Genomic DNA, 27,313 nt, shown 5'->3' on the forward strand with positions numbered 1-27,313 from the left:
CAAATCTCATTCTGCCTTAAACACCTAACTATGTTGCCTTGTCAACATGACAGAATCCCTTACATATGCAAGACAGAACCTTTACCACTTCAGTATGTTTTCTGTTGAACAGCTGATTATTTAAACATCAATGTGGGGTTTTGATATAAACAGGTGAAACGCAGGCTGTGGAGAAATTGAAGCCTAATAGCCTTCCTGAGCCTACCTTATATGAAAGGCAACCCCCTGCACTCAATGTTGAGTGCCATAGAGTGCAAGCAGCTACATGGTAAATTTATTGACCCGCATGCCTGAGCATCATGTATGATGGGAAGAATCATCCCCACACCACAAAAATGCAGAACAGGAGTTTACCTCATGCATGCAATGCCAAGCAAGCTCCTGTACCACTTCTTAAAATCTGTCATCCACTAACCCAAGATTAAAACATAACAACAAACAAACTCAAAAGAAAACAGTGCATTGTTTTCTAAATGAGTGGTACTTTAAGAGGACAAGAAGACAGGAATACTATTAAAAAACGAGGGTTTGTGTTCTGAAATAAGCTCTTTCCAGACTAACACCTTCAACTGCAGGGACCTCTTTTCTTGTGACCTGTGTTCAATACTCCAAATGCAAAAAAGGAAATATTACAAAAGCATCTGCATAAGAATATGGGAAATGCCAGATATAACCTTTTATTTTCAAAAAGAAGAGAGAAAACAAGAACATACGTGCAAAACAACAGATGAGACAGTGAGAATGTTACTGCCAAGAATAAAGACCTATCACACCATCTAACAAAGGAGAATTCCAAATGATGAAAATTAAAGGCAGTGCTCAATGTTCCACTAAGCTTCTCTTCATATTCATTCTGAGCTTCATGACTCCTAACTGTTATAAAATTTGATCCAGAAGTACTGGGAGCTCCTCCTCAGGAAAGCTGAAGTAAATTATCTAAAACTAATCATGGCAATCTTCTCTGTATAGATTTTTTCTTTGCACAAGAAACTCTTAGCATCTTATTCCATTGCACAACATGTCTAAGTCACTAATAGAGGAAAAAGAAGAAAAACACATTGAAAATGCATTATTTACTATTCTGAAGTTTTAGGAATCTCTTATGTGCATTAATAAAATGTTCATGCCCAGCAGTTACAGTAGCACTAGCAATAAGGAGCAGGATGGGATAAGAATAAAAGGACATCAACGTTTCTACAATGTAACATGGAACTACAGGACACCCAGTGTAATGCCCTATGATATATTCTCTTTTCAAAAAGCACCGATGCTGTTGGTTATCAATCTGTGACTGTGTTTGGAGCACATGGTAGATTGCAGAGGAATCTATTTCAGATACCCACCAGCTATCCAACTACATTTATTAAATCCACATGAAACCATTTGAGATGTACTGTCTGACTAAAGTAAAATAAAAGAAAATGAGAGTTCCAATAATATTTACCATGGAAATTTTCAAAGATGCAATGTGGTACCTCAAATTTTAAAGGGCCTGTGAAGTGTCTTTACCAATTACACTGTGAGGGAAAGCTAATTTAGTAGTTAGAGGCTCCCAGTTTGATATATTAGCAGAGTTGTACCTACCTTCTAATTAATGAAATGGGAAACAAACAAACAAACTCCTGGATGAAATACTCATAGATCTTAGCAGTAAGATAACACCGACCAGGAAAGCTTATGGTTAGGCTCCCTTTTCTTTAAAGAAGGCAGAAGCTTTACTGCCATATCCCTTGAACAGTCACACTTATGGCCAAAACCAAATCCTTGTGAAGACAACAGCCCCCACAACCTTTCCTTCTGAAGTAAACAATTAGAAACAAAACCACAGGAACTAACTTTAGTAATAAAATGAATACCAGCTGTATCTCATATATGATGTTAGCTTCTACAAATCCTTGTATATCAAGGAAGCTTATTAAAAAAGGTATCTCATCTTTGGAAGGCAAAAGGCAAACACTGCAGTTTAGTTTCCTTTTACATAAAACATATTGCAGAGCCGAGTGCAAGGCATCGAAGTCTGCCAGAAAAATATACTTCATGTCAGTAGTGGAAGACTGATGTTCAAGCAGATCCAAAGGGGATACCATAAAACAACAGGTTCTTGGCAGACTGATACAAATAGATAAGCAGTCTGTTGCTCCTGCTTCAAAGCAATCATACTATCCTGTAACCACAGAGGTCCAGAACTTCATATTGGTCTGCAGATAAGAAAACAACCTAGTTTCCTTATGCTTTCAAGATTGCTCTGTAAAGAACTTTTGGGGACTCAGTCATAATTTTGGAAAAATATCTGTAACTTAAAGCTCATATAAACAAACGGACAAAAAAATTCCACTCTTTATTCCAGAGATCTGTCTTTCTGAAAAGTACTCCACAGAAACTCAGCAGCACATAGGTGAGCAAAAGCAGAAGGAACAACAAAGCGTGATGTGAGAAGCCTCACTTAAACTAGCCCTATCCCTTCTATCTCTCACCTGATACTTTTTCAGGTATCTTGCCTAAAAAATTCCCTTCCTTATGGGAAATTTACTGCAATCAGTTGAGTGGAGCTAGAGACTGCAAGTTAAAGCATGCTCTGTATATGCAGCTCCAGAAGTCATCACTAGCTGTGTAAATCAGTGAAGAGCTCTCCAGTTAATGGTCTGATGCTCAAAAGCAATCTAAAACAATGCGGAGTACAGAAACAGATAAAGACTGAAGTAGAAGATAAAACCTCTCAATGATTTTTGCAAAATAATAATTTGTTGGAGAAAAAATAATTTGTGCACTCTTTGGAGGTAGAAAACTTTAGTCTTCAAAGGACTGTTTTATCCAACATGCAATGCAGTATCTAGTTACAAAAGAAAGGCAGGTTGCCTGGTCTTTAATTCTCAAATACTTCAGTAGGGTAATGTTTCAGTGCATACTTCATAACAACTCCCTGTAAATTAAAATAACATTCTGCAACAGAGTCAAATTAGATGTACAAGTTTACAATTAGTTCTTTCGTACACCTTCAATATTGTTAACCACACATGGATAATCAGCTTCAATATTTTAAAAAAAATCTGTTTATTAAGTTGTTATGCTACAAAAACATCACTAGGAAATAATTCAATACCTTAAATGCTTTTAAAATATGATAAGCACATATTCATTCTTTCTGCAATAGAAAATAAAAGACTTCACAAGGAGAATGTCACGGTCTTGCTCCAAAACCATTTCAAAGTAAAGATAAGAAATCAGAAGAAAGTCATAGCAAAAGGTACTAGGATGACAGTACCTTCTCTATATTTAAATAAAAGCAGTCATCTGGACTCACTCATATGCACAAGATTTGTTGTTTCTCACCAAGGAAGATGCTTTAAAGAAGAAAAAGGAATTTGTTTTAGTTCTGTTGTTCAGCAAGAGCCACTTTCCTGGACGAGGATGAATGCTCACTACTTTACCTCTTCAGGCTTGCCCAGGAGAAGGATCCAATATTTGCTTAACAGATAACTCTACCACAATAAAACTTATGAACATGACAGCTCAGAAATTTGATACTTGAAATCCTCCATCCTCTAGAAGCGTGCAGCTTACATTCAAACCAACTAGAAGAATTAGTCCCAGGTACCTTTGGAAGAAAACCTCTTGAGCTTTAAAGAATAGCACTGAGTCATCACTGAAGCATTTTAAAAATTACCAATCACTTTTCAGAGGTACAACACTCATACAAGAGACTCTCTTTGATACCACAGCAAAAGTAAAAAATGAAGATGCCTGACATCCTATGTGAGACTGAAGACAAAAACAATAGTCCTTTTTCCATCATTCCACAACATTCAGTAAGTGACCACAGTTGGAGTCAGCAAGATTTAGTCACCAGCTCCCGAGTAACTTCCATTCATCAAGAGAGCTTAAAATAGTTCCCTCCAAACCAGTATGGGACACATCACTCAACATCCTCCAAAGGCGTGCTGAGCTCAGCTATCAAACTTGCCAGTTTTCTTGATTAAATACTGGTATGCATTCCAACCACATGCACAGACAACAAAGCAGTGGTTGATCCTGACTGGTGCTAATGGAAGCTGGCAACAAAAGGAGTGTGGCAGAAAAACTGATGTTACTCTCTGTGTCAAACTATTCTGGGTGGCACCGATAAAGCTTAAACTCCTTTCTAAATATAGAACTACCATAGAGCAAGTGTGAGAGACTAGAACAAGTATGTTTCTGGTGAGTGAAGACTGACAGATGGGGAAAAGCTAGAACTTACAGCTCTGAGAATTCTGTACGATTGAAGTTCCACAATCGGAAGGAAAATTCTTACAAGATGTAGATACGTAGCTGAAGTCTCAACATCATTTGAATAAAGCTGAGGTGATACACATCAAGAAATCTGAAAGTAACTTGAGCTTTTTTTTCCTGCCACAGACAGGAAAATAAAGACTTTGAAATCTGTCTCAGACTAACCATGCCATCACTGCAGACTCAAAGGCATCAAACATTACCTATGTCAGAAAAAATAAGTAAGGCGCTCATAACCAACTCCCCCCCCCCGCCCCACTCCTCCCCAAATAAAAAAACCAGTAGCTGTATATAGATGTCATGAGAATAAAATACCAAAAGCCTTAGAAAGGAGGAGGAAAGGGCATGGACATCTGCTTCTTGGTTACACTAAGCAAACTGGTTCATCTTATCATTGCATCTCCCAACAGACACAGCTTTTCTCTACTGTACTGCAATTCAAACTGTAACAGTGTCAGATCTCAAACAGATTTTTGTGGAAGTTGTCACAGAAGAAAACTAGAATGTATAACCTACAGGATGTATTTTCCTGCATTTTAGGGAAAATGCAGAACAAATACAAGGGGAAATAATCTTCATACATAAATGATGTACAAGTGATCCTCTGGATCTCATTACAATGTCTTAAATAGATTTTTAAGTCTAGACAATCCTTTCTGCTTTTCTTCTCATTTTCCCCTTCAAATCTTTATTTACATTCTCCTTTAATATGCAGTCTTCTTCAGAGCATCCATTCTCTACAAGGCATAAATACCTCACTCATAATATGCAGATTTTAACAAAAATATAACATAGACGATAATGTTAGAGTACATTAAGATCAAAATTATATACATTCATAAAAACGCATGAAACGCATGAGGAAAAAACCAAAACTTACACCTTGGCTAAGAGTACTTGTCTCTTTTGTAAGTGTGATGTTATGGGTATAACACATTACTACAGCTGTAGCATAAAGCAGGATAATGATCATCTAAGGACTGAAACTGTATATCATTGTATTTATACCACTGAGTCTTTACAAGATAACTTGGCAACTCTTGCTTGAAATATGAATATCTGTAAAATATGACACATATTTGTATTGCTCAGGACTACTTCCATGCAATACAAATGCTAAGACACCAGCAGTAATGAACAGAACGACCTCTAATCAACAGAAATTGCTCACTCTGCTCTTGGGATGCTACATAAATAAGTTGCCAATGACTTGCCAAAGTCTTACTAAGTGCTTGAAAGGTTGGCCTAGATGGAAAAAACAATTACATTTGGTATATTTCTGGATACCAAAACCAAGTAGCACATAACCATTTCACATCCACAACAAAACAAGTGTTTTTATTACTGACGTGTATAAGATGTGCCAACTCTAAGACTATTTTATGCAAAATATAAAATATCTCCCCAATTTTTCAAACAAAACATTATGCAGAAATCAAGGTCTTTTCAAAATGACCCCATATTATTCACTTAAGATGTAAAAATGTGAAAAATCTCACATGGAATTTTCTCTTCATATTGAAGATGTGTTGTAGTTATAAGGGAGTTTGGTATTAGTAAATACCAGCTTTCACCCAACACAGATGAACTCCTCAAGCTTCCTGTAATTAAGAAATGTTAGGATTGACAATCTTTTTATTTTTATTTTTTCTCCCCTACAGAAAGAACTCTTCTGCACTGCTGCTGCCCCATCCCTCTCACTGTGTTGTGCTGGGTGTATTCTTCAAACTTCAGTACACTTGCGCAGCCACGCATACTAATGCAGAGGAAGGATGGGTTATCAAACCAAGGCCGAGGCAAAGGGTGGATCTGAATCATGGCGTGCAAAAGCTGTTGCTCCCCCTCACTGTGTGCAGAGGGAGCCTCCAGAGATTTGTTTCCCTGGGCTCATGTAGCCCCTATACTATCAGCTGCATCACGTGGCTCATGACAGCAGGCTGATACAAGAGCTCAACCACAGCTATAACCAGGCCAAGAAATACTTAGCAGGTCCTTTTGCTGCTCTCTGTGAGTACATCTTAATTAGCCATCTATTCGTAGTGCAGCTGCTAAATTTACTTTATTGTCACCATTTATACTCGACAACACTGCAAGAAATTCTTCTGCTGGCCTTGAATCCTTTAAATCAAGTTGCGTTAAATCGACAAGGTGATGGATTCTTACCCTCCAAGTACATCATTTATTGTTAAATAGAAGACACACATTGCACAATTTATCTCCTTTCACAAAGAGTTCAGGTTTTAACATGTGAGGGTTAATATGGTATGATGGCTTGAATATTAGGTTACCATTAAGTGGGAATGGTCAGAAAACACAGGTGACATTTTTCCCATCTTTGTGTCCAAGCAGGTCTAAACAAACAGAACTTTGAGATTCATCGACAGGAAACAATCCCAAGAAAACTGAAGTTGCAGCAGCCTTTTCAGAACACAGAAAGAGCTTAAAGTGAAAGCCTGCATGTTCACACTATAATATATTTTAGGGAAGCCGTGCTGGACAGATTAAAACTATTCTTTGTACCATTCTTCTAGAGCCAAACAACTGCACTGAGTCAACACTAAGCTCAGCATAAGGACAAATCAAGTACCAGCACCATACACGGTGCACTGTACTTCAAACATGGCAGATGCCATTAAATAATGCACACTGAAAATACTGGGTGTTGCCAATCATCTATGAAGTTAAAAAAAAAAAAGGAAAAAAAAAAGTACTTTAACACTTCAGAAAAATGAGAAAAAATACTTAATAAGTAAATAAAACAATTTTAAATTTGAAGTATTTAAAGTGATGATTTTACCCTCTTGCTTTCTTTAAACACTTCACAAAAAGATAATTGAAAAATGAATTTCAAGCAACTTGTCGTAATTTCTGAACTATGCAGTTCTGGAAAGTGATGGAGGTTTCTCGTTATCGTCAGTTTTCCTCTGAAAAGGTTGCGAAGAAGCGAGCTGCCCCCTCCCCTGCACTGGCACAGGCAGAAAACACCTCTGTCATCTAGCTAGGAAGAATCAGGGGCACTGCTTCCTCTGAAAGGCAAACGGGAATATATTTCTATAAGTCTGTGCTTTCACTAATTACACCCTAACCTGCATCCCTTGGGTGGTGAGTACCAAAAGGGAATGTTATGAGCGTCAGTATTTCCCTTAGAAACAATTGCCTGTCAAACAAAGCATAAAAAGACAAAAGGCAGAAACACAGTTTCAGCTCGAATGCCTTAATGTCGCTACTTGTCACGCAGCACTCCGTCAGCACCCCCCCGAAGTACAGTTAGCCGCACTCCTCCCCAGCCGCACACTTTCTCTGCTGTTGCAGGATGAAAATGTGCCCGGCCTGACAATGAAGCGGCGGAGCCATCGCACATTGTTATGCAACTCGCTGTCTGCAAGGGTGGCTCGTAGCTCCTTCTTTATTCAGCAAGTGCCAAGTGCATGTTTAATCAATGTCACAGCTCGCCACAGTGTGCGACTGGAGCCGCCGTCATTCCTCCCCTCAGATCTGTCTGCCTAAGTCCTGCAGTGCTCCGAAGAATACCTTGGAATTATTTCCAGAGCCTCTGAGCGCAGGTGTGTGGCAGCGCTGACACGGCCGCAAGCAGCACAGACTTCCTTGCATCCCTCCTCAGTCTGGACTAAAATTACGGAGCGTGGCTGCACGTAGTTCGCTGCATTCGGAATTACGGCACGTCAACGTGAGAAAGCCTCTTCAGGCGGCTGCCACAGAGCGTAAATCACAGGCTGGTGGTGGTGGTGGTGGGGTGGGGGGGGTTGGAAGTCTTAATAAATAACTAAGTATCATTGAATAAAACAGGAGCTGCTCATTTTTTTTTTCCAAGGCAAAACCAAACGGCATGCATTTTGTTGCTCTACATCACCCAAGGAAAAAAAAATCCTCATTTTACTGAGAATTAGTCAACAGCAAGGATCATTACCAGAAGGGTTTTTCGACTACCCTCAATGCTGGTGGATTACCAAGGGAGAAGGCCAGTCGCCAGGAAGCTTCTGTAATGTTATTCCCCTCACAGTTAAACTTCTTCATCAAGGAACTGTCCGTGCTTGTGCTGGTTCTATCTGAGCGAGGAGAGCAGCCCCTTCATGAAGATAAAAGCCTGGCTTGCCACCGAATCGACGAGTAAGAAGCATGTCTGATGACATTTTATTCCTGATGCAATGTAGGGTAAGAAACATCATCTTATTTTACCTTTCTGGGAGATGTGCTCTGAGCTGATGGCTTTAATTAGACTCAGCAAAATACATTCATCATCAATGATTAAAGATGCTTGCCAAGAGAGAAAAATGCTGTAGCACTATAAAACGTGACTGCAAATCCTCAATAAATGTGGGTTATCTGAACTAGTAAAAAGCCCAATCAAATTTCAGTTTAAGATATGAAATTTCTGATCGATACGGCTAAAACAGCATAGCAGATTACATGCAATATAAACATCTCAGCCACCAAAGAACGTAATCTTACAGGGAATATGTTTCCAGAAGATATTAGGCTGTAAATTAAAAGTGCAAGAACAGCTAAGTAATAGAGACAGGCTGTCAACCTTACTTTTGCAACAAAAATAGGTAATAAATCATACATACGTCTGTAAATCTCTATCTCAAGCCTTTAAACTGCACAGAATGTTGCTGCTATGAAAGCACTGCTGTCCTTTGGCATACTGCAGCAATAAGCATCCAGAATAGTAATAACCTCTATATTTTGAGAGACAGACATTTTCTGTTCTATGTTTACTGTTGCATGGATGTCCAAAAGCTGATGTATTAAACAAGTAAAAGGATGAGATCTCACCTGCAATCGCCTACTTACGGCTCACTGCTCAAAAAAAAGACTGCGATACCGTGTTAAGGAGGCACATTATCCATGCTGGGCAACAGCAGACATGAACATTTTCAACTGTTTCTGTACTGTGACAGTTAAATTATTTAACAGCCGCTGAAAATTCACAGAATCTCTCCGGGCATTTCAGAGCATTTGACAATGCCTCCATACCTGCGTTCATTGATTTGATGTTACATGAGGAAACAAATTGGCTGGCTTTAAACAAATTTTACATTTCTTTTGTAATAAGGCACATTAATTAAGTTTGAAGCATCAAGCTGTTTTTCACTCCTTCTATCCAATCTGCATCTATTTCTACCATCTACATGTTCATACAAAAAGAAAAGATGAATGCAACTCAATAAATGTAGAAATGAGAAAAAAAATTGTAAAGCACAGAATTGCATTTAAAAAGATGAGAGCTTGCACATTTGTCAGACCAGATTTACCATTTGCTTTCTTTCCTCTAGCTAGCTGCCAGAATACTGGTGAAGAAATTTGCAGGAAAAATGGGAACCTCTGCCATCACAACACTGGAGGATGTAAAAAGGCGAGAGGAGAAGGAGGAGAAAGAAGAATCTATTCTAGCACTGCTTGGAATTATTGGAACTGTGCTCAATTTATTCGTTATTGTTTTTGTGTACATCTACACTACACTTTGATGGCATTTTTGAACATCAATTGCATAGCACACAGTGCAAAAACCAGCGATGGTAAGGATGATTTCTAAATTTAAAGCAAGAAAACTCACAGTCTGAGAAGATTGTCAGAAACATTCCAGAGCAAAGTGTCTGGCTAAGGGCACTGCAACAACTGCTAAATGCATCTGTGAGCCCAGGTAGGGTGCTACATTATGTAAATCAAGACAGACAATACTCAGTTTCTCATGGATAAGAGATGAAACCCAAATAATGTAATCTGAGATGGCACTGTTTTATTGACAACAAATGTGCAAGGCGCAAAAAATATAAGCAGAAAAACAGTGAAAACAATCAGAACACAGAAAGAGATTACTTAAATACATGAAGATATAAATAAGCAAGTCCCATGATGCTTACTGTAGTTTTGTGCAATCTGTCTCTTCATAGCTGAGACCAGAAAACAGACAAAAGGGTTTTATTTCTAGATCACCATAATTTAGGCTTAAAATCTAAACAGATGTGCAATAAGTGTGGAAAAAGGAACAGTGTTATACCAAAAATTGTAATATTCTAAGTAAAATTTTAACTATTGACTAACTATATTCTGCAGCATTTTTGTTAGTCTTGTGGAAAGCTGAAAAAAACTTAGGTTCTATTGCCTTTACTGAATCTGTATTTGAAATCATGCTATACTGACAATGTGCTTTTCTAATTAAAACTCCTTTTAAGTGGTGTGAAAAAATAAATGAGAGTTTTAGTACTTCTTTTCAGAAATATTAAAAATTACAATACTTCGACACATATTCTCCAAAGGAAAAAACAAATACCATAAACTACATTTTCCACATCACCATTTTCGGAATGTGTTTAATGCAAATAAAATACAACTTTATAGTTTTACCTGATGCTTATTTTCAGGTAAAATAAAAAAGGATGCATGGTGTTGTATGGAAAATAGCTTTAATACTATTTCCCAGAAGAACATACTCTCTCTGAACTCTCTCGTCCTTCCCTTTCCGAACTGTTAATGGCTTAGGCCCAGAACTGCAACTCCCATGAGTACTTCATGGAACATGAACCATTACTTTACTGAAATCCACTGAACTATTTTCATGTATGTTTTTTTTTATTTTATTTTTATGTATGTTTTTGAATTTAATCCAAATCTGCAGACAATCTGAGGTTATCAAAGTTTTTTTATACATGAATATAATCTCTGTATTTCTTCTAAAAGAAAAGCTACTATTGAAAGCTGAGCATTAAAAAACATAATTGAGAAAACTCACGTACAAATTAAAAAAAAGGGGCGTGGAACTGATTTTAAAAAATATCATTGTGAGTATTACATGTGCCAAATGAAGAACAAGACAGCTGCGTTTCTGAAAATCAGCACGGCAAAACTACACGCAGTCCCTCCATAGCATGAGGAAATAAGCAGAACCTCATGTAGGAGAACAGCTCATTACTGTACAGAACCTCCTAACTGCTTAACCAAGTGAGCCTTCAAAATCATGTCTTAACAAGTACGTACATAAAACAAGGTCAGGGATCTACAATAGAAAGAATTTGGCAATGATATTTCAATCAGTTACAGAAATGACACTGTAACTCAGTGATTTACAGAAGAAAGAGGTGGAAGATGGCATATTCTGATTTTGCTACTCTGAGTCAATATCGGCTCATCTAGAAGAAACAATAAATAGAGCTGAGGCTGCACTGGAAGAAAACATGCAAACAAGAAAACTTACTATCTGTATTCTATAGCAATTCTCTGGTATTGTATACTAATTTTCAGAGCATTCTGTAAGGCTCAGCTGTATTGAAAAGAAATCATGTAGCTTATTCATTTTTACTTAGGACTATAGAATGTAGTCAGTATTTTCTTTCTTTCTTTCAATGTACTACTTACATTAGTATATTGATGGGTATCATCACATTAATCTCATAATACACGGTTACGTGAGATGGGGCTTAAATTAAGAAGTTACAAGAACCTGGAAACTAACAGAAAGGAAAATTCAGATAGAAACTACTGTTTATTTTGCTCCTGAAGTTATTTTAAGCTTGTCAATTCTGTGAAATCAATAAACACTTTCATTTCATGTCATTTCAGTGCATAACTGTCTTCTCCAAACTGTGACTTGACCAGTACACCAACGTTGGGGTGTGATACCAAACTTCTCATTTTATAAGCACTTCAACAGCACATTAGGTAAAGAGCATGCCCAAAGTTAGAACCAACCATGGAGGAGGTCCAGCATCATTCCTTTACCAATGAATGAGTTCATTAACATTAATGAAAACTAGAGGCATTTTTAAGTTTGGATAATTATATACTGTCTACCTAAACTGCCACTGCACTTTCTGGTTTTTCATACCATACAGGCTTTGACTTTCTGAAAGAAGTTACTGTGATTTTATCACAAAGATTGCCCTGGCATATGAGTTGTATTTCGTTCCAAAAAAGAAGTCTGATATCCTCTCTTAAATGATAATATTTACATCTCTGTGCTCATGCAGACTTAGACCTAACTTTACTTAAGCTAGCTCCAATCCAATAGAGACAGTATTCACACCTTTAATCAAATATATGCATAAGAATTTCAAACAAAGAATTTAACAGCAATACCTCTTACTATTTATAGTCAAAAATCTATGGAAAAGCAGAGTTTTATGACGATTCAATGTTGACACTGCAGTAGTACCTTCAGCAATGGATGAATAAAGATGTTAGCACACAGTTTAATGAACTCATTGTACCAGCTTCAGAGACCCATAAGGGAACACAAGATTCCAGAAGTATTCAGCCTTCTCAGTCCTGTAGAAATGGACTGCTCTTAAAACAGCAAAGCAACACCACAGAGTGCCTAGAGGAGATGTATGATCAATAAAAAATAAATGCTTCAGCAAAAAGCTGGTGTAGTTCAAGCTCTGAGATGAGGAAGGCAGGCCTGAAAAAATGACTGTAATAGATAAAGCCTCAAAGATCTATCAAGAGGCAGAAAAACAAACTCAGTACGATCACCTTCAGCAGATTTGTCCACAATATGTACTGTGTACAAAAATTTCACACAGAGGTATTTGGCAGCAGGCTGGAAAAATCCAGCTGCTAATGAATCCACATATCCAGGATGTCCCAGTACTCGATAAACAAAAAAATATGCATTTAAAGCAAAAACTGGATTGTTCCGAAGTGGAGCATCCTGCATACACAATCCCCCTAGTAAAGCCCTCCCATAGAAACACATCATTTGTTTTCTGCAGTCAAATCCAAGGAAGACTGGACCTAACACCACAAGCTATGCCGACCACATAACATGGATTCTTTATCCACCAAAGGAGGGGGGGGGGGAGGGGTGACTAAAAGAGCCAAGAGGTAAGCATGCAAAGAAGTGGCTGTAAGATGTCAGTTCAAATCACATCACCATCTGCTTCCTGTATGCCTGGGAATTCAAGCAAAGAATTCAGGTATAATTCTGTGACTTGCCATGAAGTTTGTCTTCGTGGAAACAGGTGGTGACAAATCTCTCTCCTGGGTTTAAACAAGGTTAAGTCACCTCAGGACTTCTTAGGTATTAGTTTAGGAACCAAGCAGTACAGCTACATTTTTAAGGAAGAACCACCTACCTACTATTGTAGAGCTTTCTTCTCTCCTTCTTATTAAATATTGGCTTTTATTAGTTTTCATGAGCCTAGGTCTCCCAGTCAAGTAACTTATTTTATCAGCAAAACCTGTACCTTCTAGACAGCCATGTACTCCTTTTAGTACCTTATGGTCGTGTTTGCTGGGGACTTCTTGTTGAAAGCAAATTTCATTGTGGTGCCCTGCTCAAGGAGAAAAATTTTCCACGTATTTGAGGGATTCTTAAAAAAAAAAATATCAGTATTTCAAATTAAACATGCTGTATGAAAGACAACAGAAAAGAAGTTTTCCATGACAGCTTTTGGCACAAAATACACATAAGTGCCCAGTAATGAATACATGTTAGATGTTCCATTGCACAAAAGTTAAGAATGATATCAGTTTTACAAAAATAAACATGAATTCTTGAGGAATAAACATAAATGTAATAGGAAAATCTCACTGCACTACAAACTTATTTTTGTTTATAAAATGAAATATAACAAAAGTCATAGTAATGCGGTAACAAGATACGACACAAAGATGGGAAAAACATTCAAGAAACAGGGAGAATTACAGTAGATATTGTTCCTTCTGACTAGTGCTGAGATCTCTTGTATAATATGCAGAAGTCCTTCATAGACAGATAAACCTTCCTTCTTGACACGAAAAAAAGCATTTACAGAAATTAATGGAAGCAGTCAGTTTGCAGTTTTCAGGGGTTTACAATCACCTTACTCTGAAGCAGATGAAGCTGAGAATGTGACAGAGCGATCTGGTTCGTAAAGATCTACTTCAAGGTGAGGTTTCTAAATCACATGAGCACTATTCAGCTGATTAATATTACTTTAATCTAGAACAACCCAGATAACAATCCAGTCTGCATACCTTTCAGGGAAATTGAGTGGTAATGGCAAAACATATTTAAAGCAACAAACATCCTCAATAAATTTCTAAGCACAATAAAGATAAATTTTACATTCTGGTACTGAGCCTCTTCAAGAATTTTGCAGGATGTAGCATACCTGCACCTACTAAAACATGTCTAAATAATACACAAAATTCTCACCAATGCCAAAATGCCCATCATATTGCTTGGCCATGGTGACATCAGCCTTCTGTGGGACACAGAAAAGCCAGCATTTTACTCACATATATTTCTTTATAGAAAATGTTCTCCACATAATTTTATGCATATGGCAGAGATAATAAGTGAAGATCATTTATTTCAATGATTTACAGTGAAACCTGTAATCTGGCAAGAGAATAAAGGTTACTCTTATGCTGGAAGTATTAGCTAGTTCTAATATTACCCATTCAGGTTTTAGAAAGTTACAGAGATACTGAAATATACTGAAATTTGCTATTTTCTGGCAGCATTTTGCTCAGCACATCTTGTTACTGATGGGGTGCCAGAACCTGGGAACACTCTATTAGCATTCTGCATGCAGTGTTCTAATTTCTGAGTCCAGTATGTTACAGGAAAAATACAATTAGTTGCTTCTTTTACATGAAAGTACATTTGATAGCAGAAATTACATCCATTTGAAAACTGGAAGACTGTGCTCATTAGCTTTACCAATAATACTATTCCTTTTCCTACTTCTACTGGGTAGAAAGGGTAAGCATTCAGTCCTGCTGGAGTAAAGTTAAGAATTTAGGCTAGAGAACCTTGAAATAAAATTAGAAGGTCTAACATGAAAGAGTCAAGTCTGTTCTACTAGTTGCACTAGTTTTCAAGGTTCAATTAAAGAAAATAAGCCATCAAAGTTACCAACCATAAATACATTGCTTAAGGTAATTTTTCCATCTTAGGAGCATTATACCAGAGCTCAACATTGCTCCAAAGCATCCCAACTTCCACCTCTCTTGTAACAGCCAGGTTTTCCTGTCAGTTGTTTCTTGACACTCTGCTGGTGATACTAAGAACCCCAGAACCACCTGCAACTCATATTCATTGATGTGAGAATTGTCTGCTTTTGCACTAAACAGTAATTACTGCATTGGAGTTATGCCTGGCTATCACTAAGACAAACTGTTTTCAGGGACTGCTTTTAAATTAAATGCATCTGACTCAAATATTCATGATGCAAAGACATTCTTTCCAGAATTCATGCCTACTCACACATCATCGTCTCATACTGGCGTCCCATTATGTTTCCAAAAACAAGCTTGACTGATACAAGCCTGCACAGCTTTTTTTCTTATTAATGAAGAACATTTTTAATTACAGTTTTAAGTATATAATTCTGAACAAATACAGCAGGAAGCACTTAAGACTGTATTGCTCAGATCAATGTATTCAGCATCACAATCTTTGAGGTCTACATTCCAATGAAAATAACAATCTTTGTGAATTTGGAATTAGGAGAGTAGGGAACAGCTTTTCTCTAAAAAGAAAGGTTTTGCTGTGCTTTAACAGAGTTTATCTGTTACTTTACGAGCTACACACGAATTTATGAATATATAGAAGTATCTGTTTTGTTCCCACTTGACTAATTGTTAATTCAGAACTGTAACATTTGAGTATCCTTTGACAATCACGATAGCAGTAGTCCAGCAAAGAAAAAGATACCTAAAATTAATATTTTCCACTGAGGCTGTTCCTTTTCTTTGTACTTAGGGAAAACAAATCGTCCCTGAAAGTCAAACTTGTCTAAACTTCTCTCTACCAGCCACATATCTCATCTCTTCTATCAGTATCTGACTGTTCTTCTCCAGTTAAAGGTGACTTACACAAACAGATATGTTTTCCAATAGAAAACAGCAAAAAGCAATTTCAACAGCTGCAAATCATTTATAACTCTGAACCAACAGCTTCATCCTCTAGATAAAAGGGCATTTTTGCCAGATTTTTCAGTGACTTTTCCCTTTTACCTCAACAACAGAAGAATTTATGAATGTCTGTTAGAGAGATTACTTTTCTTCACTGTTTTACTTCATCTTTTTAAAAATCCTTTTACATTAGATTTTCATTTGCAGCAATGAGCCTAGCATATAAGCTACACAGTTCATCTTCCTGACTGCAGTTTGTGCAAAACAGAACCAACACATTCGTTACAAAATTGAGAGAGGTGTCAAACTACGGCAAGGGACATCTTTGTATTTTTATTTTTTATTGTAAGGCCCCAGTAGACTTGTTGAACTACTTTTCTTCCATCATATAAGATTATGTAATGCTTAGCTACCACAGACTGAAAGAGCCACGTTTTCGTTTTAGTTCTGGGTAGTTTTGTAGACACTTAAGACACAGATGATTTCTCTTTAAACCCTGGAGACAAAATATATCATGGAATTCACCAAGCAGCTATGACACTAAAGAAATTCACGTCACTACATAATACAACTGGCATCCAAAAGATCTACAGTAATGTGATAACATATTTATCAGTTACTTCAACAAGGCAAATCAGGCCCCAAACCAAATCGTTTAGATTTGGAACAATATATTCTGCTGTTTACAGATTAAATCCATCTTCACAAAGCATCTGAACAAAAATCCAGTCTAAGGCAAAGTCTAGGTTCCAAAGCTTGAGGGTAAAATTCATCTGAAAAAAAAACACACCTACCAACAACTTTATACTAACACCTGTCATCTAGTGAGACTGAACATAGATCAGAAAGCCAATCTGATGTTTTTACCATTATTTCCACACAGGCATTTGCTTAATTCACTACTTGAAACTTTATTGGATAAATGAAGTGTTTTTTGCAGTAAGATTTAACATACTGAATGAAAAATATCAAAACACCTTTCAGTAGAATTGCAACAACACATAACTCATTTGTTTTTTCTTAAAAAAGCAACTCTGATGATTTCATTGTTCCATTTTTAAAAAAATGTTGCAATTTACTTAAGAGGCTGACTTTTGCATTTCCTAAATGCAACAGTAAAACTTCTGCTCAAAGTAAACACAGAACAGCTCTAGAAGTCAGTAGTTGCAACACATACCTATTTCAGGCATATACTTGTTCAATTTTCTTAGAAAACTTACTATTTTATTCACAGAAAGATTCCTGGTATTGTATAAAGTACTCTTTCTCCATGGATCTTTTATGTAATCAGTAGAATAAGAATTTTGCAGGTGGAAATATGATATTCATGTTAATTTCAACAGTTTAAGAACTGAATTTCAAATTTAAAGACTCTAAAGCAATTAAGTCTGAGCGCTAAGAACAAATGAGTATTTCAGTGAACGCTGTTATTTAGTTTTCTAAGGCTGAAGTGAATAAACATTCATTAGTAGAGTTCTAAAACAGCAAACATACTGAAGCTAGACAGAACAAGCTGTTGTTGATAGATACAGCACTGTTTTCTTATTCTGCTTATTTGACAGAGGTAAGTACCTTGGATGTAGAAGGAAAGAATGGCACATTACCTGAATCATTGCGGAGGTACGATGACATTGCTGGAATGAGGCAAGACTGACTGAGTAGCTCCAGGAGAACGGATGGCAAAGCGCTGCTGTTCTGTCCTCTACCCTCATGGCTAGTCTGAGTGTCTCCATTCGATGTACTCCCTGCAGGATTTATGTAACTGGCAAGAACCTGAAATGCAAAAAAGTATTTAACCAAAACCAATTCATTTTAAGCAAAAGAACTTTGGTTCTCCTCCTTAAAGAATATCCCATAATACTTTACAAGGTACTTTGTTAATTCATTACTTATGTTTATTTCAGCAGTCCCAAAAATGTCTCTGAAGAAATTTTATTCAGTTCCTAGATTATGATCACAATTTTGGCAAATGATAAAATTAAATAACTATTTTAATTCTGAATGACTTCAAGAAATCAACTAACGTGAATATAGATAAGACTGCTAGAGTTACTCAAAAGAGGAGATTGCAAGCTCACCACTGAGATGTGCTGCTAATCAATCCCATTCCCTTTAGAACAACCAATAGCTAAAAATTATTATTATTTTTAATGCAAATGTTTTAAAAGCTATTTGTGATTTACTTTTGGATGGAACTTCCAGATCCAGATGCAGAACTTGTGAGGAGCATGTCAGTAACCCTGAACAACTGCTCACGTGTGCACTTACGTTTCAGGAACCAAAGAGCAACCCTACACTCAGAAAAGGTGGGAAGCCATCCTGGGACATCCCAACCAAAGCTATTGCTGAGTTCACAGGCCCTTAATGTATGCTGAAGACCTTTCATTCTCCTTCTTCCCTCTAATCCCACTATCAACTGTATTTTGCTGCAGCAACTTATTTTACCAGCACTCCATACAACAGAATTTTCCAAAACAATCCTTCCAGAGAACTGATTGTAAAACTGACTGACATCTTTAGCAAAATGCTGAAGGGTTTTTTTACTTCTTCCTCCAATTGCTGACTACTCAAAGCAAACGTCTCCCTTCCTCATGACTTTTGACAGTTATAACTAAACCTCTGCACAGCATAACACAGAATACTGCCTGGAAGCCTTGCCAAGAGTCATTCAGGTGCTTTGAACTCTTTTGCACTTCAGAGAATTGTTTCAGATTTGTTTTGCTCCTGTAAGAGGATGTGATATTTGTGCCTTATAATCTACAGTGACAGAAATAACTGATTACATCAAATTGATATCTTCATCAGCGATGGCATGGACATTTTCAGAGTTTGACCTCATTTGTGCTCTCACCCAGCTATAATGTTAGTTAACACATTTGAGCTGACAGTTCTGTGAATGAAATTTTTGATGACTAGAATGTTTCTCATTTTACACTGCTCATGATAAGTGGGGTTGACTGCATTTCACAATTGGACTTAAAAGGCCTAACTGAATGGAACTATCTTGTCCTTAATATAAGGTATTTGAAAGTCATTGGTATTATTGAGATCTAGATGCTCTCTGTTGATTTAATATTGCTATTTAAGAGAAACAATCAAGATATCATAATCAGTATGTTTGAGTGAGATTTTATTTTGCTGGTATACAACACATTCACGGACACTTTACTAACAGCTTTGGACACTTTCTTAAAGAAGAGAAAAAAAACAGTGAAAAATGAATAGGGAACATGACTTTTGCATAAAAAATGTCTACTTCCTTATCCCTTTTCCTTAATGGACAGTCTTTACTTTTGACTGAATGCCACAGATATGACAGCTTCAGGGAAATATACCAGAAAACATCTTGGTTCACGGTCTATTCAGAACTGTCACCTAAGCTTACCCCCTGTGTCCTTTTTATGCGGTAGCCTAGTGAAGCTTGAAAACTGCCTCACTCAAAATATATTTAATTTTTCATGCACACAGTTGTACACACAGTTGTAAACTGTTTTGTTTTGGTTTTCTTTTTCCCCCAAATACCTTAATTACTGTACTATCAGACTAAATTACAAGTTCTATTCTTGTTTCCTGGGCCCTAATGTTTCAATCACTTGTGATTAATCAAAATTTCATCATTACACACCTGTAGAAGGCAGGTCACATGCTCTTCTTCTAGCCTTTGCTTAGTCAAAGCTTGCTCAACATCCCATCCTGAAGCTGTGGAGCCCGTTCCAAAGCCTGTACCCTTAGCCCAGTACAACTGCTGTTCTTCTGTTGAAGCACTGTTGTGTGTACTTGATACCTGTGGCTAAATTACAGGAAAAAAAAGTCATAATTTCATAATTTTTATCTAACAAACCAATTATCTAAAAAGCCTTTATTCTGCAAAATAATGTAATCTCAGTTTATTAATATAATCAAGATATTAAAATCCAGGTGAACTCAAAAGCTGTGAATAGGAATACTCCTGCCACAAAATTCCAGTACAGGTCAGCACTAAATTGCTGCAAGTGATTCTTTGGTTTAAATAAAACTGCAAGTCCATTTTTGTTCTCATTTAAAATATTGCTACTGTTTATATGATGAAAGGCATTAAAATGTTATTAAATCAATACCACGCTAAACAACAAATCTCTGAAATTATTACTATTTAACTCCTAGTCAAGTTGAATAACAATTAGAAGAAGGGATGGAAGGAAGGAATGTCATCCAAAGTAAACAACTGAAATGTTAAGATGCTCAAGACTACGCTGTTTTTGAATAAATGTGCCAAAATGGGAAGTGATACAAGTTACGTATAGCTCTGATACATGATTCCTGTATCACTGAAACATATACTTATATTTCCTCTGCAGATAGCAAGGAAGAAACGCCTTGTTCTTCAGTGTTCTGAGATAGCTTGTATTTTTCCAGAGGAACCTGTACAGCTTATTCCAATGGTCCACACAACCGCATTTTAGAAACATACCTTCTGTACTAAACTTCCTAGCCCTTATGAAACTATTTACATACTTAAGGCAATTGTGATCTTTTCAGATCTTTGATGAAATGGATGTGGAAAAAATTCCACCTGCCTCTCCCCTGTCGCAGCTGCATGCCATTCCCTTGGGCCCTGTCGCTGTCACACAGAGCAGAGCTCAGCGCTGCCCCTCTGCTCCCCGTGAGGAGCTGCAGCCGCTCCCCTCAGCTCCTCTGCTCTGGGCTGAGCACACACAGGGGCCTCAGCCACCCCTCACACCCTTCGCTGTCCAAACTCTTCAGGATCTTTGTAGCCCTCCTTTGGATGCTCTCTAATAGGTTTACGTCCTTTTCATGTTGTGGCACCCAAACTGCACCCAGTGCTGAAGGTGAGGTGATGAAACAGCTGTGTGATTATTGTCATGAAGACACTGCCACACGTGAACACTCAGGAGGATTTCATGACAAATGAAAGGCGAAAGCCTTGCCTCGGAAATACAAGCTTTGGTGAAGGTCTGGTGAATCTCTTATTTCAAGTTTCCATCTATCACTTGGATAGCTATGAATTGTGTGAAACAACCTGTTTCAGGGGTCATGGAACAGCTCAACCTGAGATCAGAATTAATGGCTGCACTTTCTAGTCAAAAGTACTACAATGTTAAGACATTAATGTGTCATCAGTCTGATACTCAATTAGATGCAGAATATCTCAGATCCCCTTCAAAATTAACTAGCCAATAAAGTGAACTTCTGTAGTTTTATCTCCTATTTACTCAACCCCCCCATCAGTATCAGAAGCTGCTTAAATATGGGCAGCCCTATATTTAGCAGTTGTTAGCCATATTTAGCCACCAGAACTTTTTCCACACAAGTCTCTGTCACCATACTGTAAGAGGGAAAGCCAAACTAATTTTAAGCAAGTTTTGAGGCAGTCTTATGCAGAAATGGCACCTCATAATCCTAAAAAAATCAGTTGATGAGCATTCTGAATATAGGGTAGTCTAACACAGTAAACACCTTGAAAAAGTTTTATTTTGGAGATCCTGAAAAGTATAGAAAAATGAGATTTAAAGATTGCTCCATTAATTCATTAATTTTCACAACTCATTTACAGTTATAAGCTTTTAAGAGGAAATAATTTGCAGTCAGTAGAGTTTAGATCATGAATGCTAAATAAGGTAATGAGGTCATGCTAACGAATGATAATTAATAAAAAAAGAACAACCCTACTTTATCATGCCTCTCATGCACTGAAAAAAATGATCCTGTGAAAGAAACTGATTACACCTTAATGCTTCATGATAAGCCTTCTTTGTTGGTTAAATTTCATGATTACTATGTTTATATGCAACAAGCAAGTACAATTACTTAAGTATTTCATAATTATTTTTCTTCTTCGTTCAAATGCCAACTGTGTAGAAATTAAATTTTAATGAAAGTAGTGAGATTATTTTCGTTTTTATAGCAAAAACTGTTACTTTGCAATTATTCTGCTACTAAACTTACCTCCGCCTGGTTGGGACTAGCATTGGGAACTCTTGGTGCATGGTGGCTTAGAGCAGACAGACAAGCAAGGATAAGATGTATAGCCCCAATTTCCAGTGCCATTCGCCTAAGCAGTACTCCATCATCGGTAGTCAATGGTGTAGTGCTGAACAAAGTGCGCAACACATGGAAGGGAAGGGTCGGAAGCACATTTGCTGAAGGGGACTGTAAGATATGACCTGGATAAAAAAAAAAAACAAAAAACCAAAAATCACATTTTCTTTCTGTAGTTCAGTATTGTCTGTTAATTTTTGCAGTGATTTGCACAACACAACAAACAGACAGCTATGGTAAACTATCTAATATTAAATTTCTCTTATCAACATTTTTTCAGAAGAGTATTTCTTTATTTCCATTATGGACTTCATTAAAATCAAAAGTTAGAATATTTGATACTCCATTTCCAGGGAGAAAAATTAACTCCTTAATAATCACGTGCGTTCTCCGTATTTAACTACACTGCAGGTTATATTTCTAAATAAAAGAGAATGAAGCTGCTTAAGACTAATTCTTTCTTTGTAAACCTTGCAAGTAAAATGAGTTAAAGCACAAAGATGGTCAACAAACAGCAGCTCAGCTGACAAGCAGTTGTAATTTATCATGACGTGTTTTTAGTTTTTTGTTTTTTTTTATACTCGTGACCAAATTATGAATTAAACCACTGCACAATCCAAGTTGTGATGTGACTCAAGTCAAATATGTGGTGAAATATTTGCATAATTTTAATTACATGAGCTGCACGCTTACATTTTGTAGATCTATCTAAAAAATTTAACCCTTATGTATTACGAGCAAATATTACTTCTTTTAAAAGCCACATCACAAATAATGGAATAACCTCCAAATGCAACAGACATATTTGGGAACCGTCTCAATTTTTTGTGTGTGTGTGTATTTAACAATGCATTTCACATTATGTCCACAGTGTATACATAAAACAGAGAGATTTAAACACTGAAAATATTTCTAAATAGCCAACTTTGTTCAGAAGTTTCCTTCTCATTTTAAAGACGTTTATATTATTTTCTCCCTCAAGAGTCCTATCAGCTATATCATCCAGAAGAATTAGTGAAGTACATTACAAATATGGCTATGTATTTGCATGTATACATATCTAAACAAATGCACCAGTTTGTGTCTATTTGCTACTCTCTGTAAAGGAAAAAGAAGGATGCAAAACATCATTTGACTCTTGGATCTTCCTACATAAAATTAACTCTGGGAAAAAAAGAGCCTGAGAGTTTTCCACAACTGCAGGTGTACCCAAATGACAATAGAGAAAAGATAAAATTAAAAAGAAACCTAAACACATGCCCAAGATCTACCTACACAGACAAATCAATCCATATTTAACCTAAAACCCTGGATTTTTAAGTGCATATAGAACAGAAAGGACAGTAAGCAAGACTTTCACTGCTGAACAGACTAAATGCAGTTGGTTAACATATGGAAAAACAGCACTGCTTGCAAAGGCATAATGAAAGAAGTCTGAAAGTACTATAGCTTCTTTTGTTTTGAAAAACATTGAGAAATAATCAATACTAGAACTATATGCATTATAGAGGTTGGAAAGACACTGACTACAAAGAATTTGTATGCTCATTTGTTCATTTGTCTAAGAATAGTCCCTTTATTCCTATGAACTCACACTATTACAACAGAGTTCACTCTTAGCTAATTGGTTGCTATAATCTTTAAATCATCCCCTCTTATTCTAATGCAGTCTCCAAGAGTTTATCCTACATCTGCTTTAGCTTTGCTTCTGTCTATGCTACTTTACATTTGGCTGCAGGAATACCCAACATTTACTCAATTAGTTGAGCACATCCTACTACCCAAGACAGTTCTGTCCAAGTGCACTGGCATTTTAACAATGTCATTTCTAAGTTCTATCAGTAGTTATTTTACAATTACTCTAGCATCCAAATGTAAGCATATAAATACTGATGACTGTCACGAAACTTCATGAGGAAGAATTTCATATTCAGAGATGAGATTATGACAGGTGCTAGCAACATAGTGCTTTACAAATTGCACAAACCATTTCTAACATCCTGCTACAAGTATTACATTATAAATATTTTTAAGTAAAATGATCTAGCCGTGGTCTACAAAGAAACATAATAATTGCAGCACATACTTCCTTCACCATCATCTGTAACTCCCAACACCAATCTCAACAGACACTGAGCATGTTTCCGTTCTTTTAGCAGCACCTCAGCATAGCCCGGGAGACGAAGGAATAAACCAAAGGCAGCCAAAGAATGTGCAGGTATGGGAGACATAGTCTGAACTGTTGACTTGATCGGTGGAGGTTCTGCAGCAATTGTTTCTGGTGCTTCATACACCAATTCTCCTGATTGTTCAATGGTAACCCATTCAAACTGATCACTGTCCTTCTGCTTTTCCTGCGTGGTTGATGTAACAACTGGAGTGCTCACCTTAAATAAGAACAAGAATTAAAAGAGTTGGTAGCCATACAGCCAATTAGGATCTAAAGGACACAAAATCTTAATATGAAAGACCTTTAAAATAAATACACTACTATTTACAGATGCATGGATCAGGGACTACCAAAAACAAAGGGTCATATGAACCCAGTACAGACACTCATGTCTTTCTAAATTTAACATCACAGAAGCTTCAAGATTTTATAATATTTAAATCAACGGATGTAAGTCTATTTAAAACTAAATAGACTAAACTGAAAAAACTAAACTGGAAAAGATTAATCTAAGAAGTCATTACGGAATTTGTTCAAAATGGGAAGTTCCTAATTAGAAGTCAAAACTACAACTAGCTGTATTGCCTCCAACCATCTACACATTAAAAGAATAACTAGGTAAATATTAAAAAATAGAACTTGCAGAATGACAAGTATCAATAAAACAAAGCAAAATATGAGTAAAATTAAAGAGCAAAGAGTCTAAAGAATTCAAGAGTCTTAATCATGAATCTTCTATTTAGCATTACCATACTTGTTGTTTTTATCACATAATTCTTATTCTGTATTTAAATTTAAACGTATCGCAAATAAGAAAAAAATGTTTCAAGAAAATAAGTTCCCAGGACTTCCAGAAGACTTCAGAGAAGGAAAAAAAGGGATCAAATTTCTTATGGCTATAAGCTGACATTTACCTGTTGCAGAATTCCACAGATCTGTCTTTATCAATGCAGACTACATGCTATTTTACAGTATTTCAAAATACAGTAATCACCTATGCAAACACATTTCCTTAACTTTGAGATATCTTACAGGCTTAATGTGATCTCTCTAAAATATCTTCAGAAAACTACACTTTCATGTAACGTGCTGCCAGGACTGAATGTGTTCTTCCTGAATTGCACTGCATTTACAAATGACTCACATTAATCACCTGATCTCATGACAGGCTACCCACTCCTGCAGTTTTGCAGTCAAGGTACTCAGCAGCACCCTTCAGTCATGATCAACTCTATTTCACAGGGAACAGATATTCACAATCTTTATTAGGTATATCAGTTAAAAAAATGTTAAGAAACACGACCAACTAAATAATTTTGGGGCTACTCTTGAATTTTTTCATAATAAGGGCCTGCGTACGAAGAAAAGCAGCCAAAGAAATAATTCCACACAAACGCAACTGCTGACATTTTCAAAAAGCCTATCCACAAAAATTCTATACATAATTATGATAATCAGAGATATACACATATACAAATAAATAATGTGTTTACCATGAAATTCATATGCTATTATTATAAAATTGATTGAGATAGGGTTATTTACAATTATAATATATAAAATTATATAGTCCACACTGAAGATCACATTTCACTTAACCACAAAAAAAAGATCACTGAGAATAATTAAATGATATGTAAGTATGGCTTTATAGCACAACAGCAACTCTTTGCTACCTTACCCTCCCAAATATCTTAGGAATTAACAGAGGTAAGTCAAGAACAACACTGAATTCTTGCTTTTGTTTTACAAGAACGTGGCTACTCAAGCAAACTGTAAGATGTCTAGGGAAACAGCATGTACAACTGCACTGCTGTGGAGTCATGCACTTGTGTATTTTAAAGTTGTTTCCTCTCCTGGCTGAGATTTCAAACTGAACCATACAGAAATATGGGAAAAATACTGTTCCTGAACAAACAAAAAATTGTTAGCATGCTTTTCTAGACTGATTTTTTCACTCACTTGCTGAATTACATCAGGATAAAGCATAGGGAGTCTCTCTGCAATTAGAGCCAATCCACCCATCCCTGCAAAAACTTGCAGTGGAGACTGAATGGGACATGTTTCAAGAAGTGATTCATCTAACACTGCATCCATGCACTCATCCCCAGGACTGATAGCTTCATCTTCAGGACAAGGACCCAGTAAATCTGTATGTTCTACAGACAAAGGTAAAACAAGTTAATAGGTCATCATCAATATTATGTATTTTTTCCTCCTCCTCATATAAAAAACTACCTCAAAAGTAGGATTTCCTTTTACAGTAAAATCTGAGTCAAGGACTGAAATGAAGGTTAGGTTAGGTTGTGGTTGGACTCCGTGATCTTTAAGGTCTTTTCCAACCTGAGCAATTCTATGATTCTAGGAATGAGTGCAATAATATCAAAAGGAAATAAAAATATTAGTACCTATTGGCAATTATAGCAAACTCATGTCATAAGTATGGATAATTTGTGCAAGTTAATATGTTAATTATTATAATATATATCTACAATTATTCAAATATATTTTTTAACGGAAAATTGCATCAAAATAGTAAAACAAATTCAGGAATTACTTCTATGAATTATAATAAAAATAGTTTAATGGCATAAGCATTAACTTTCACAACTGCTAAGTGGTCATTATAAAACATCTAAACATAATTAATACTTGCTGTATACTAACATCAATCAGTGGATTTGTGATGACAAAGTAAAATTTGCAGCAGTACTAGTCTCAAGTCTAAAAAAAACCCAACAAAAACAAATCCCAGTAATCCAGCAAAAATTCAGAGCATCTTCATGTTTTTGCATGCAACTACTAAGCTGAACCTACTCTAATTTCATTCCAATAGAAAGATATTAATAACACAAAATTATTACTTGAAAGATAAAATCATTTCAGTAGTAAGAGATCTGTATAGCCATCCCTCATGCATAGTCAGGAAATACTTGGTTCAGACTAGTAGCAAGAAAACAGACTTTTACATAT

General features: G+C 36.5%; 1 protein-coding gene and 1 long non-coding RNA gene across 11 annotated transcripts in view; one reads left to right on the forward strand and one right to left on the reverse strand.

The window, feature by feature from the left end:
* The window catches only part of BIRC6 (baculoviral IAP repeat containing 6), a 177,033-nt gene that overhangs the window by 39,977 nt on the left and 109,743 nt on the right, over positions 1-27,313 (reverse strand). For all 10 annotated transcript variants that reach the window (XM_090135247.1, XM_090135246.1, XM_090135244.1 and 7 more), the window contains exons 61-65: positions 26,303-26,499; positions 24,257-24,557; positions 22,078-22,295; positions 19,757-19,921; positions 17,736-17,904 (exon numbers count right to left, since the gene is read on the reverse strand). In XM_090135247.1, coding sequence (XP_089991373.1) covers positions 17,736-17,904; positions 19,757-19,921; positions 22,078-22,295; positions 24,257-24,557; positions 26,303-26,499 — 1,050 coding nt within the window. The remainder of the gene's footprint in view (positions 1-17,735; positions 17,905-19,756; positions 19,922-22,077; positions 22,296-24,256; positions 24,558-26,302; positions 26,500-27,313) is intronic.
* LOC149918938 (uncharacterized) lies at positions 7,506-17,101 on the forward strand. The gene is made up of 3 exons (XR_016464146.1): positions 7,506-7,988; positions 8,099-8,439; positions 9,564-17,101. It is a non-coding gene; the product is annotated as an uncharacterized LOC149918938 (long non-coding RNA).

Source organism: Phasianus colchicus, chromosome 2 (assembly GCF_987193195.1).
Source record: "Phasianus colchicus chromosome 2, bPhaCol1.hap1.1, whole genome shotgun sequence".
Classification (NCBI taxonomy): domain Eukaryota; kingdom Metazoa; phylum Chordata; class Aves; order Galliformes; family Phasianidae; genus Phasianus; species Phasianus colchicus.